This window comes from Lepisosteus oculatus, chromosome 1 (assembly GCF_040954835.1).
Source record: "Lepisosteus oculatus isolate fLepOcu1 chromosome 1, fLepOcu1.hap2, whole genome shotgun sequence".
NCBI lineage: Eukaryota > Metazoa > Chordata > Actinopteri > Semionotiformes > Lepisosteidae > Lepisosteus > Lepisosteus oculatus.
The window spans coordinates 15,243,771-15,256,399 of record NC_090696.1 but is presented as its reverse complement, the minus strand read 5'-3'; the positions used below and the strand labels follow the sequence as shown (position 1 = coordinate 15,256,399).

At 54.1% G+C, this 12,629-nt stretch overlaps 1 protein-coding gene and 1 non-coding gene across 7 annotated transcripts in view; one reads left to right on the top strand and one right to left on the bottom strand.

The window, feature by feature from the left end:
* The window catches only part of timeless (timeless circadian clock), a 28,638-nt gene extending 19,387 nt beyond the window's left edge, over positions 1-9,251 (bottom strand). Inside the window, exons 1-7 of one of the 6 annotated variants that reach the window (XM_069178644.1) lie at positions 9,134-9,251; positions 3,303-3,439; positions 2,710-2,863; positions 2,206-2,320; positions 1,713-1,775; positions 934-1,035; positions 100-255 (exon numbers count right to left, since the gene is read on the bottom strand). In XM_069178644.1, coding sequence (XP_069034745.1) covers positions 100-255; positions 934-1,035; positions 1,713-1,775; positions 2,206-2,320; positions 2,710-2,863; positions 3,303-3,399 — 687 coding nt within the window. In that variant the 5' untranslated portion in view covers positions 3,400-3,439; positions 9,134-9,251. Of the gene's footprint in view, positions 1-99; positions 256-933; positions 1,036-1,712; positions 1,776-2,205; positions 2,321-2,709; positions 2,864-3,302; positions 3,440-4,773; positions 4,838-4,874; positions 5,017-6,708; positions 6,981-8,583; positions 8,677-9,133 lie in introns of those variants that run through there. The other 5 variants (XM_069178647.1, XM_069178651.1, XM_069178642.1 and 2 more) reach the window with 5 other exon arrangements.
* A 3,296-nt stretch (positions 9,252-12,547) lies between these two features.
* Positions 12,548-12,629, top strand: trnas-cga (transfer RNA serine (anticodon CGA)). The gene has a single exon. It is a non-coding gene; the product is annotated as a tRNA-Ser (tRNA).

Below are 12,629 nucleotides of genomic sequence, written 5' to 3'. Positions count from 1 at the left end.
AGGGCCTGCAGAGCCACGGCCAGCAAGATCTGCAGGCGCTTGCAGCCTCTTCACCAGTGAAGCCCCCAGGTCGACAGGGAGGGGGCGGGGCGCCCTGACCTGGTCCCGGAACATGAGGGAGATGACCTCCAGGACGTGCAGGCTCCACTGCTGCTCGCTCTGCGCGCTGGCCAGGAACTTCAGCAGGTCGTCCATGCCGCTCATGTGCAAGGCCCACAGCAGCCGGTCGTGGACGCTGGCGTCGTCGTCCACGTTCTGGGAGGCGGGGGGGGAGAGAGAGCGGAGACGCGGGGAGGAGCCCGTCAGCGTGGCCCTGCAGCGCACACAGCCGAGCCCGACTCGGGCCCGAGCGCTGCCAGACACCCCCAGACACTCCGTCCCCAGGAACACTTCTCTCCCCAAACTGTACTTAAAACTGTATTAGTTGTAATATTTATTAATCACCGTACTATTTTTGCACTGTTCCCTGAATTACTTTTGCACTGTTTTTGTCCTGTTGTATTCTTTCTCTGTTTGCGGATTTGCAGTTTTGATTACACTGTTATGTTATTATACTGTTACTGTTATTGTGTTACTGTTCTTCTGTTCTATTTCTATACTGCACCCGAGTGACTCATGAGAAACACTTTTCCCTATATTATGCACCTGTTTAAGTTTAATGACAAATAAAGCTGAATTAACCAAACACAAGGGGACGCGCTCTCCAGCCGTTACGAATCTGCACCAGACTGCACGCTGTGGAAGGGGATGTGAAACCGCAACAGGCTCCTTTCCACGCCAGCGCTGCCGGTATCCCCAAGAGCGTCAGCCAGGCAGACGTGGATGTGAGCGGGGTGACGCGTCTGACAGCGGACAGGATCCCACGGGCCCGAGCAAAGCCGTTCACCGGGGACGGCTGGGAGAGCTCCGGCACGGCCCCCCCCCCCCCCTCACCTTCTCCTCGCAGGGGTCCGCGGGGACGTGCAGCACGTTCCTCACCAGCAGCAGGATCCTCTCGATCAGCAGGTTGTCCTCCTCCTGCCGCTGCTCCCAGTCCTGCCGGCGGGGGACAGCCGCGTGAGAGACAGGCCAACGCCAACGCCCGGCCTCGAGGACCCCCGAGCCCCCCCCCCGGACCGGAGTTCGGGACGCCAACAAGGAGGATTGGTTATGCCTGCGCCCCCCCCGTGACCGATTTCGGTCTGTTCCCTCTCGAGGAAAGGGCGCCTGGCTCCCCACCTCTGGGCTCTGCAGAGACAGGCCTGCGCCCAGAGCGGAGCTCATCTGCTCCGACCAGGGCCACAGAGAGACCTCAGCGATCCTCTCTTTTCCTCCTCTTCCCCCAGGCTATCAGCCAGCGGAAACCAAGCCTATCCAGTTAGGATCCTCAAGGCCTCACAGCAGCGCTCCCGGGAAATAAAACTCCCAGCAGGCCCTGACCCGTTTCGGCTACGCTGAGTTTCCAGGACCTTGGATATTAATGCCAAGACGCTGGATACCCTGTGCTGTCTACTCCGTTTTGAGGAAACCCACCTGGACATCCAGGTGAAGATGTTATCCGCTCTTATGGCTCTGCAAGTACTATCCATACAACTGTCAAAAACCCAGGGAGATTATGACGAAACGTGGAAAGGGTTTGAAGTTATCAAACAGCATTTAAATCCATCATCTCCCTTCCCCCACGCTGGCCCTGCTCCCCTCCTCGGCGCCCCCTGCGGGTGGAGTCTGCTCACCAGCTGCAGCAGGTTGTACAGCTTCTCGCTCAGCACGCCGAACACCTTCTCGCTGGCGAAGGCCTGGACCAGAAACAGAAAGCAGAGCAGAATGAGCAGGGACGGCCCCAAACAGCGCGCCGGGTCGGGCCCGAGCAGCGCCGAGGGACGCCCCCCCTCTGAATCGCAAGGCCCTGCAGGTGCGCGGCCCCCGGCTCAACCTGGACTAAAACGTGAAGAGAGACCACGAGTGAGAGAGGGCTAGACTCCTCAGCCCTGCCTGCAGGCGGGCTGGTGGTGTCTTGATCCCAGGATCACTTGCAGGTGTTTGCTCGGGGTTACTGGGGGGGATCTGCCTCAACGCGGTGTCTGTGAAACATGCTCCGCGTACCCATCAGCCTTCTTTGTCAGCGAGATCTGCCCCTTCCCCGTCTGCACTGAACATCCGTCTTAAATCCCTGCCTCCGGAGATTTCCCCGCAGGAAGGAAACATCTCTGGAGAAGCAAGACTCACCTCTTTGTAGGCCTGCAGGTAGGACACCACCTGCAGGAAGTGATGCCGGAAGGAAGGGTCATCTGGGACCTTCCCGAAGCACAGCAGGGCAGGCTGGGTAAGATTGACCATCAACCTGTAAGAGAGGGCAAAACCCACGTCCTGTCTGTGACATTACATCTCTTCCTGCACTGAGCACTCTCCAAACCTTACAAAATGAGCAGGCAGAACCTCCTTCACTGCACACCCTAAGTGCCAGAGCAGGAGGAGAAGAGAGCAGTCACACAAGATCAGTACTGTCCTGGTTCACAAGTGAACTCAACAGAAGATCAGGGTAAAAAAAGAGCTCAATACTTAAAACTTTTAAATTACAATTTATTCTCCACACAACTGATCGGTTAATACTGTCACCATTACATTACAACTATTACCAATACCCCAGTTACTGACGCCACAGTCCGCCCCCTCTCTCCCTCTCCTCCCGTCCCCAGCACCACGGTCCCCCAGGCCCCGCTGCCCCTGTACCTGATACAGGCGTCCAACAGCTGCTTGTCCTGGTGGTGCTGGACCATGATGGGCAGCAGGTCGTTCTGCAGGATCTGCGCTGCGCCCAGCTGCTGGCGGATGTCGCGGGTGTCGTCCTCATGGCGCAGGTAGCGGATCAGGTCCTTCACGCTCTCTGTGTGGGCACAGCGGGCATCAGTGACACACGAACCAAACCCCTGGTCTCAAGAGCCGACCCAGAGCCCTGAACCTTGATGTGCTGGCGCTGGACTTTCATTTCAAGGGTCTCCAGCCCTTACATAGGCTCCTCTCTCCACCCCAGCCCAAGCCCATCCCACCTCAACTTAACCCCTCCCACCCCACTGTAACTCCACCCCACCCCAGCTCAGCCCCACTGACTCCACCGCAGCCCAATCCCACCCCACCTCAATTTAACCCCTCCCACCCCACTGTAACCACACCCCACCCCAGCTCAGCCCCACTGACTCCACCGCAGCCCAATCCCACCCCACCATAACGAGCTCATCTCACCCCAGCCCCACTCCACCATAGCCCAATGCCACCCCACTCCACTCCTCTAGCCCTCTCTCGCTGAGCCCACCCTGCTCACTCACCTAGACAGTCGGGCTCGCGGTGATACGTGTCTCCTTCCAGGTACCCGAGGGCACTGCAGGTCGCTAGAAGCTCACAGTTCATCATGTACAAGTCCATATATCCCAGACCCGGCGGAGAACAGAGCGAGCGCCGCGACCTGGGGACACAGGAGCAGCGTGTGAGACTCCCCAGGCGCTGCCCAAGCCTCTAATGTTTCCACACTTACGGTCACCTGTACACCAGTCCCACTTTAAAACCAGCACTTGTTTATTAACTCATCTTAACAAAGTAGCTGCAGCTGTACCACATGGGGAGAAAGAGGGCCCGTGCACCCCCACCCTCCCCTCCCCTCCCCTCCAACACACCCACCCGTTCCCAGCCAATCACCACGCGACACGCCCACCCGTTCCCGGCCAATCACCACGCGACACGCCCACCCGTTCCCGGCCAATCACCGCGCGACACCCAGAGCTCTGCTGTATGAAAAACAGACGCAATGGATTTTATAGGGTTAACAAAGTTTGCATTTAGTGCCTAAACGTGCTTGCGAACAGTGTCCCCCCCCTTCCTCGAGATCTCAAGCTCCTTAATTAGCTGGGCCCACCAAACACAGTCCAGCAGAGAGAGTGAGGACAGGCATGGAGCCACACGGACAACAGATGGGACACTGCGCCTGCGTGCCTGAGCAGACCCCGAGCTGGCTCGACCGCAGGGAGCCAGGCCAGCGGCGAGCCTGTGGAAGAGGGGAGCGCAGCAGGGCCTCTGCTCCTTCACCACCGCCGAGCCGAGGTCGAGGGAAACCTGAGGGAGAGGGAGACGCCTAGAGGCTCAGCCATCCACCTGAAAGGGCCTTTCCAACCTCGCCTCCTTGTCTGCTCAGGCACGCCCCCTGAGGAGAGTGTCCTCCCACCCCGAGTGTCTGTGCAGGCCAGCGGGCCGAGCCCAGGGGACTCCGAGCCCCAGCCCCAGCCCACGCAGCGAGACGCAGAGGGGCTTTCCGGGCTCGGAACCTGCAGGCCTGCAGTCACAGCTCGGGAGAAACGATAACTTAAATCGCGCCTCACGCGGCGTCCTGCCCCCAGACAGATCTCTCCGGCTCGTTCTGCCTGCGGAGGTCTGACAGTGGCCGAGCCCCCGGCGAGCTGGGAGTTTCGTTTTCCTTAAAGTTCGCCCACCAGCACCTCTGGGATTTCGCGGCGGTGAAGATGTGGGGAGCGGCTGATTGTTGTGGGAGGTCACGTGCTTGATCTCCCTGTCGAAGCTGGAGGGGCACAGCCTCCTTCTTCAACCGCACCCCCACAGTCCAGAGGCCCACGTCTGCTGACCCACAAGACCCAGAGATCTATCTGCTCCCCGTGGGAGAATCTGGGGTCGAGCCCTGTGGCCCCCCCCAGCAGGGAGGGGCCCGCACATCGGAACAGCGCAGGGCGCTATATACCGGAGGAGTAGCTCGAGCGGAAGCAGAGGATCACGCGAGAGACGCCAACTCACAGGTCCTCGGGACAAAACGGAACATGAAGCTGACAGGTCTGGCAAAGAGCATCACAGCCATGCGATCCCACTGCACGGCCCTCCCCCCCCACACAACGCACCTCTCCAGGGGCCCCCCCACTCCCTCGACGTTCCCGGGCGCCCCGAACCCCCGGCTCCGTCCCCCTCAGGACCCCGGGAACAAAGAGTGCAGGAGACTTGCGCAGGGGGGACACACAGCTTTTATACACCCAGGTTATGCAACTGCGATACTTACCCACAGTGCCCTGCGACTCTAACCTACTTTCTGCAGAGAGAGGGAGCTTAACCCCGCGTGCGCCAGGGGCGAGGCCGCCCGCTGCAGGCTGGGGCGCCGACGGGCTCCGGGACGGAGGGCCTTACTTGCTGGAGTGCTCGGGAGAAACGAGAGCGTCACAGCCTGTGCCTTCGCGTCAGTGAGCTGCTGGGTCTTTGTCTGGGACTGATACTGGTACTGGTACTGGTACTGTTCACCTCCACACAACGGGCTCTGCCACGGGCCAGCATGACCACCACAGAGTCAGAGTCCGGCCCGGTCCGGCTGTCCATCTGGGCAGGAGCCATTAACGCTCCAAGACAACAACGACCCCAGGTGTAACCTGGGAAAAACAGCAGCAGCCCGGGGCTTGCAAAGACTCGTCACAGAGGGTCTACAAAACCCATGATGCCCCTAGAGAGACCATGCAAACTCCACACAGAGGGGTTCCCAGGCTGGTACCCCGGAACTGTGAGGCCACATACTCGTGTATAGCGCCTTTCGTGCTGAGACTTCCCAGTTCCCTGCGGGAAACTCGAGCAGGATCAAAGCAAACAAGGCTTTTACAAGCCGCTACGTTCAGTAAGGAAGAGTTTGAAAAACCGGAAATCGCGTTTTAGCAGAAGCCGGGGTACAAGCAGTCAGGCCGCCGCCTCTGACCGGGGGGCAGGCACGCGTGGACGGAGGACCCAGCCGGTCCGGTCGGCACATCTTTCTGGGTCACCTGGAGATCTGCTAGAAAAGCTGCCTCGGCCCACTGAACCTGATCCGTGTCAAACACATGTGTAGGCGTTTGAAACGGGGATCTGCAGGGGGTAGCCTTTAGTGCAGTCTTATAACGAAACGTTGTTATCGACAAAAGGATCTGCGTGCCCGGTTGAACCACTGTCGGTTTTATCGTGGTCCTCAAGCCCTCTTGAAGCCGCGAGTACAGGCGACTCCAGAGCCCGAGGGACTCTCACGCCCGGCGCGTCTGTCCGCCGACAGGAAAGCGCCCCGCCCGCCCTTTAACTGCGCACAGCTGGCGGGGCAACGTGAGCGCGCTGGTCCTGCCGCCCAGGCCACGTGAGCCCCGCTCTCGCCATTCAAAAAAAACCATCCGTCTCCCCAAGGTACAGGACCTTCATTCACGTGTTCAAGGCGAATGCAAACCCACCACGACCGGACAAGCAGCCAGCCACCTGCCTGAAGTCCATCAGACTCCCCAGCATGTGAAGCGCGCTTTCAGCTTCCTCTCATGTCACACATACGAAACACCTCGAGTACAAGCGAGGGGTTGAACTGCAACGGATTTCGTACAAGGCGGCGAGCAATGAAATTTCCTAAAAATGCACAGGTGTCAACATCAGAAACGACAACAACCGCCGCTTTCTCCTTCCTTGTGCAACACAGCTGATGAAGGAAGAGTCTCTAACACGAGAGTTGAAAATAACAGGATTGTGAAAGCACTTTTAAAGACCGTAGCCACAACTGAAAGAAGACAACACGGACTACGCGCGGCGCTGATGTGCGGATTCAGGCTCGTAGGAAACAGCAGAAATCACCGGATAAACTTGCACTGCCGGCAGAACAAAACAAGAGAGCAACTTTCTGCTTCCACGCAACTCACACGCAGTCGCTAACGCAGCAAAAAAAAAAAGCCGAAAGACTTTTAAACTTACCAGATCGAGGCGATGCGTAATGTCTAACTGAGACGAAACCGCTGCCAAACACTTCCACAGATTCGGAAACTGCCCGGCTACAGCCAGGCGCGACTTTCCTCCATCTTCCCCCTCAGAGGAACCGACGCGCCTCGCGCCCAAACCTCGCGCTGAGCGCGCGCCCGGCTGTCAGTCACGGGCCCTCCGTCTTAAAAGGGCAACGCCACCGAGCGGTGGACCCCACCTGCCGGACCTGAGCGCCGAGTACTGTGAAACTCAGCCTGGTTTTATCCTTAACTATTACTCAGGCATTTAGGACATTTGTACTGCTCCAGTCAACCCCCCCCACACACACACTTTTCCAAGGAGGTGTGCGTGTTCAAATGAATCTCTAGGACGAGCAAAAATGAAATGAACCCAGAGGTGAAGAAAGGCGGATTCACACCGTGTCCACAAGCGCAACAATCAAAGCATTTAGGCGAGCGAGCGATGTGACGTCACAGCAGGTGCGCAGCACTACAATTATAACAACAGTTATAATTCCTTACACTTATATAGCACGTTTCTGGACACTCCACTCAAAGCGCTTCACAGGTAATGGGGACTCCCCTCCACCACCTGGATGATGTGACGGCAGCCATAGTGCACCAGTACCTCCCCACACACCAGCTCTCAGTGGGGAGGAGAGCAGAGTGAGGAAGCCAGTTCAGACACGGGGATTATTAAGAATCTTAATAACTGATAGTTAATAACTTAATAACTGACTGATAAGGGCCAATGGGAGCCTGCTGGCCCCACTAACACCTCTTCCAGCAGCAGACCAGGCTCACACCTGTTGAGCTCCAGTGGGGCTGCCACTTGTGAGTTGCAGGGTGATATGGCTGCTGGCATAGTATGCACCCCACACACCAGCTCTCAACAGAGTGATGAAGCCAGTTCCTAGATGGTTATTAGGAGGCCATGACTGATAAAGGCCAGGGGGAAATTTGGCCAGGACAGCAGGGTTACACCCCTACTCTTCTCGAGAAACACCCTGGGATTTTTAATGACCACAGAGAATCAGGACCTCGTTTTTATGCAGCATCACCACCCCGTCACTATACCGGGTCATTAGGACCCACACAGACTACAGGGTGAGCGCCCCCTGCTGGCCCCACTAACACCTCTTCCAGCAGCAGCCTTAGTTTTTCCAGGAGGTCTCCCATCCTCTCATCTGGTACTGGCCCGGCTCACACCTGCTGAGCTGCAGTGGGTTGTTGTGAGTTGCAGGGTGTCTCGGTGGCGTCACGGTCGCTGAGAACCTCATTTCGCCGTGCGGGTGACGTTGTGTATCGATGTCTCCGCGCAGCCTTCGCATTACATTAAAACTACTGCAGCTACTGTTACCTGTTTTTTTTCACCCGTTTACCCCAAAAAGCGAATTGCTTGTTTGCAATTAGGCTCACGTTGGATTTGAATCCAATGTACCATTATAAATCCAGTGTCGTGAGTGAGCTTTCACCCATCAACCCGAACAACACCCATCAGGGCGCTAATTCTGCGCTACGTCCACATGCAGCTGTGCGCCGTGTTTATCAGGTATAATAGAGACATCATGATCATTCTTGATTAATCTTTTAAATAACTTATTTTGGAATGTAGATCTCTGTCTCTCCTATATGCAACTCATTCCATTGACTGTACAAAAACATATCCAGTTAATGTGTGGAAAAGAAATATATTACAATATTACAGAGATGTCGCTCTGGTATGGTACATTCTAGCGATACGCTGTCATTGTTTTAGTCAGCTAAACGAAATAACTTCTTCACTCAGTTATCTACGGTACAACACAAGTCCTCGCGACCAGGGCTGAATTAATTGTTATGTCGGTCTCGTACTGAAGAAACCACTCACCTGGGTTCTTTCACCAGGGCCTTCTCCTGTTACACCCCCAAGCTCTGGAACTCTCTCCCCAAGGATATCAGAGTCACCTTCTCTAAACTCCTTCAAATCCATACTCAAAACCTTCTCGTTTAGAAGAGCCTTTACTCAACTGGTTCCATTCTTCACCCCTCTGCTCTTCTTTAGTACCACCATCCACGCTCTCCTCTGTATCTTGTAATTGTGTCTTATCTTGTGTATTCTTCTTATTTATTGTTGTTGTCATCCTGTAAAGCGCTTTGAGAAGCCACCTTTAAAGGCGCTAGATAAAATAAAGTTTATTATTATGATATTGCCTGTAGGGGTTGCGACACCTGAGGGCTTGAGCGAAGCGCACATGTCCCTCTCGCACTGCGAGGGGTTGGTGCTCTCGCTAATGGAGCGAGTGGCACGTTACACCGACCCGCACCTCGGAAGCACAAATAAATCAAAACCGATTCGGACACAATCACTGCGTTCCCAGAACAAAGTTTTGATTATGAATAGGTCACTAAAAACAGCAAAAACTAGGAAAACAACCTACCTGTTGCTGGGATTTACTGTGCTGTTGCGACTCTCCTTAAGGTCTGAGATAAAACTAACTCAAGTGTGTGTTTTTAAAACGATGTCTAACCAGGGGGTACCTTTACCGTGTTATTTTCACAACAAGACCTGCACACTACTTGGACTGTGTACAACTCCGGTACACGAGGGGGGTGCTGCATTTTTTACAAACCATCTTTCTACTTCCCGTTAAAGGGTATTTCTCGGCGTCTTGCGCGCATTGTCTTTCGCCTAACTTTCAAAACTTTTAAAATGTGCTCAGTTTTTACAAGTGGCCAGAGAAATGAGGTCTTCAAAACCTACCCTTAAAACCATTTCCCCCCATTTCTCTTTGCCAAGATTGGTTCTGTCCGCAGTCACATTCACGGTCTGCGTGACACCTGCCCACCACGCTCGCTCTGCCCTCACACACTTAAAGGGGAGGCGAAGCCGTGCCCGCGGAGGGGGGGTTTGCTCAGATACCTGCCCAGGAAGGATAAAGGGAACCAAGTCGCACCAGAATATGGCCCAACAGCCGAAACACCGTGTTTCTCATTTCTACTCCCCCCCCCCGTTGAATTAACCCGTACTGTTTGCTTTACAGCTGACGCAGATCCTCACTCCACCCTCGCTTTACAGAACTACAGTCCCTTACAGTGGTACCATTGTGACAATTGTCGTTTTTACAGACAGTATTATTTTCACCTGAAAGACACTGCCCTACTCTTTTTTTTTTACCGAACTGCAACCTGTGAAGCGCTTCAAGGGACTACCCGCACGAAAGACAAAATTATGTCTGTTACTTCTGGGCAAAGCTGAAACAGGCCAGTCAGTTATATAGCTACAGATGACGACAAAATTGGGTCGGACCCTTCAGAGACTATAATAAGACCCTGTGAAGGTCTACCCATCTCCGCGGACTTCCTGACATAAGGAGGAAACATCGGCTTCCCTTCAACTTGCAGGATAAGGGACTTCTTTCAAAGGGGTGTGTCTGAGATCAAATAAGTATATAGACCTCCTGCTCCGTCGAGAATCTGTGACAGTTCTAAGCGGTGTATAAATAGCAGCCGGGCTAATTGAGCCGGGTAACAGGAAACACTCTTAAAGAGCGGTACCCTTTGTTATATATAAGCGTTTTCTAAATCAGTTTACCAGCTAATAGTATTAAACGATTGAGCTGTGGGTGTATATAAAACCTATATCAGGGAAGAGATAACACCTTCACAACAGGGCGATAACACCACTAAGAAAAAATCTCATCTGTTGAAAAATTACAGATTATCATTTTATTTTTTTCTCCAAGATATGCAAAACATAAGCAGAGAGAGGAAATCTTTTAACCTTCAATCTGATGTTAGTTTCAGTGTCCTCTGTGACACTAAACCTACAGTTTACCTCTTCCCTGGCACTCACAAGTGTGACCAGGCAGTATGTTCCACACCCCTACAACCATCTGTGTACAGGAGCACTTGTGCTAAGTGTCCTAATTTCTTGTATTAGGAATTTGTCTTTTCTCAGGCCCCAGGTTTCTCTCCATGAGACACACAGACAGGGAGAAAAGCTTGGGGTCAGAGCACAGGGTCAGCCATTTATACGGCACCTCTGGAGCAGTTGGGGTTAAGGGCCTTGCTCAGGGGCCCAACGGAGTAGGATTCCTCTGCCGGCTGTGGAAGACAAACCGACAACCTTCCAGCCACAGGCGCAGATCCTGAGCCACAGAGCCACCACATCACCGCCACCACTCTGGCCCTCCTGTGTTGAGGTCTCAGTAAGGCGGGAGGGTGATGGTCGTGGGGGGGGGGGGTGGTTTTATTTGACAACTCATAATCCTAGTTGCCAATAACTGCTCAGTCGTAAGCATCGCTGCCTTGCAGACCTGGGGCCCTGAGTGCTGTCTGTGTGGAGTCTGCATGTTCTCCCTGTCTTTGCATGGGTTTCCTCCCACAGTCCAAAGACATGCTGGCAGGTTAACTGGCTCCTGGGGAAACTGGCCATGATGTGAGTGTGTGGATGACTGTGTGTGCCCTGTGATGGACTGGCGTCCCATCCAGGGTGTTTCCTGTGGCTTCCTGGGACAGACTCCGGCTCCCCCGCCACCTGGAATGGGATGGAGTGGTGAGAGAACGGATGGATGAACATCAGCTGCCGGGTCAGTCTGAAACCAGTGCAGCTCTGTGCCTCAGTGGAAGCCTGGGCGGTTTTGCTCAAGATGGTTCATTCCCAACGCTGGTAAACCTGAAGGTAATGTCGTGTGAGTGGATTAGAGCCTTGTCACCGAACCAGACTGACCCCAGCCAGCAGCACAGCCCAGGACCGAGGCCACAGCTGTGGGCCAGCACCGACCGGCCTTCCGAGACGCAGTGGGACTGGGGCAGGCCCGCCGGCCCACTGCGCTGGAGCACAGGCTGTCGAGAGAAGGGAAACTGGCTGTCGTTTCTGGGCAAGGCGTGGTTTCAGACGGAAAGACGTACCAGCCTTTCCAAGCAAACAGACTTCGGTGTAAAACAAACGTCTAAGCCACCTGGAAGCCTGTGAAGGTCAGAGCTATTCAGCACCTGTAGTGAATCCTGCAAACTGAGCCTGCTTGTGTAATACTTGTGCAATAGTATTAATGGAACAAGGTTTATGAATACTGGAAGACGTGTCTGTATTTGGGAATGGATTCTTTTTTGAAACCCCATGTATGAGAGCAAGTAATACACGATCGAAAGATATGCATTTTTAATATAATGCATTTTTAAGTTCCCTCCCCATGAAAGACGAACTTGGAAGCCAAGACGACAGCCTGTCTTCGTTAAAAAGTAAATTTCTAGAAAACCCCCACTTGGTAGCGGTTTACTATTCGCCAGCGGTATGCTGGGCCTGCCCGCTAACAGGATGATCATCATCACTGCACTGATTCGGGAATTCTCAATTTACACGTTAAATCCCGTTTCTATCCCTGTCCATCATTTTACCGGTTCAACAGCACCTCCCTCTGGACCAAAAGGGAAAGTTCAGCGGCTGTTGAAAATACAGTAAAACCAATTGTAAAACATGTACGTCCGTTTAATTATTATGAATTAGGATGCAAAATCCATGAGTTTCCGGTTTCAGCGTTTTATTGAAGCTTTAAAAACAGCTAACAATTTAGTACAATCTGTAAGTTTTTTATCGCTCAGTATTGTCATAAGGGCTCGGTCCGTCTTCTTCAGGACACAATTAGTCACCTATTTAATGAGGCTGTACACTGTGCTCTCATTGCAAAGCCGTCGGAGGGGCCAGAGCATTACTTAAGTTTAAGCGTGAACCAGACGAGAACTGTAGCGATCCAGTCAGTTGTCTGCATTTACAAAGCCCTGCGGGGACACCACGCCACAGTAGGAGCGCAGTTCGTGATCAGGGGCGGTGTGAGCGCTGTGCTTGCCCATCAGTCACGGTGGCCGAGAGGTTAAGGCGTTGGACTCGAAATCCAATGGGGTCTCCCCGCACAGGTTCGAATCCTGTCCGTGACG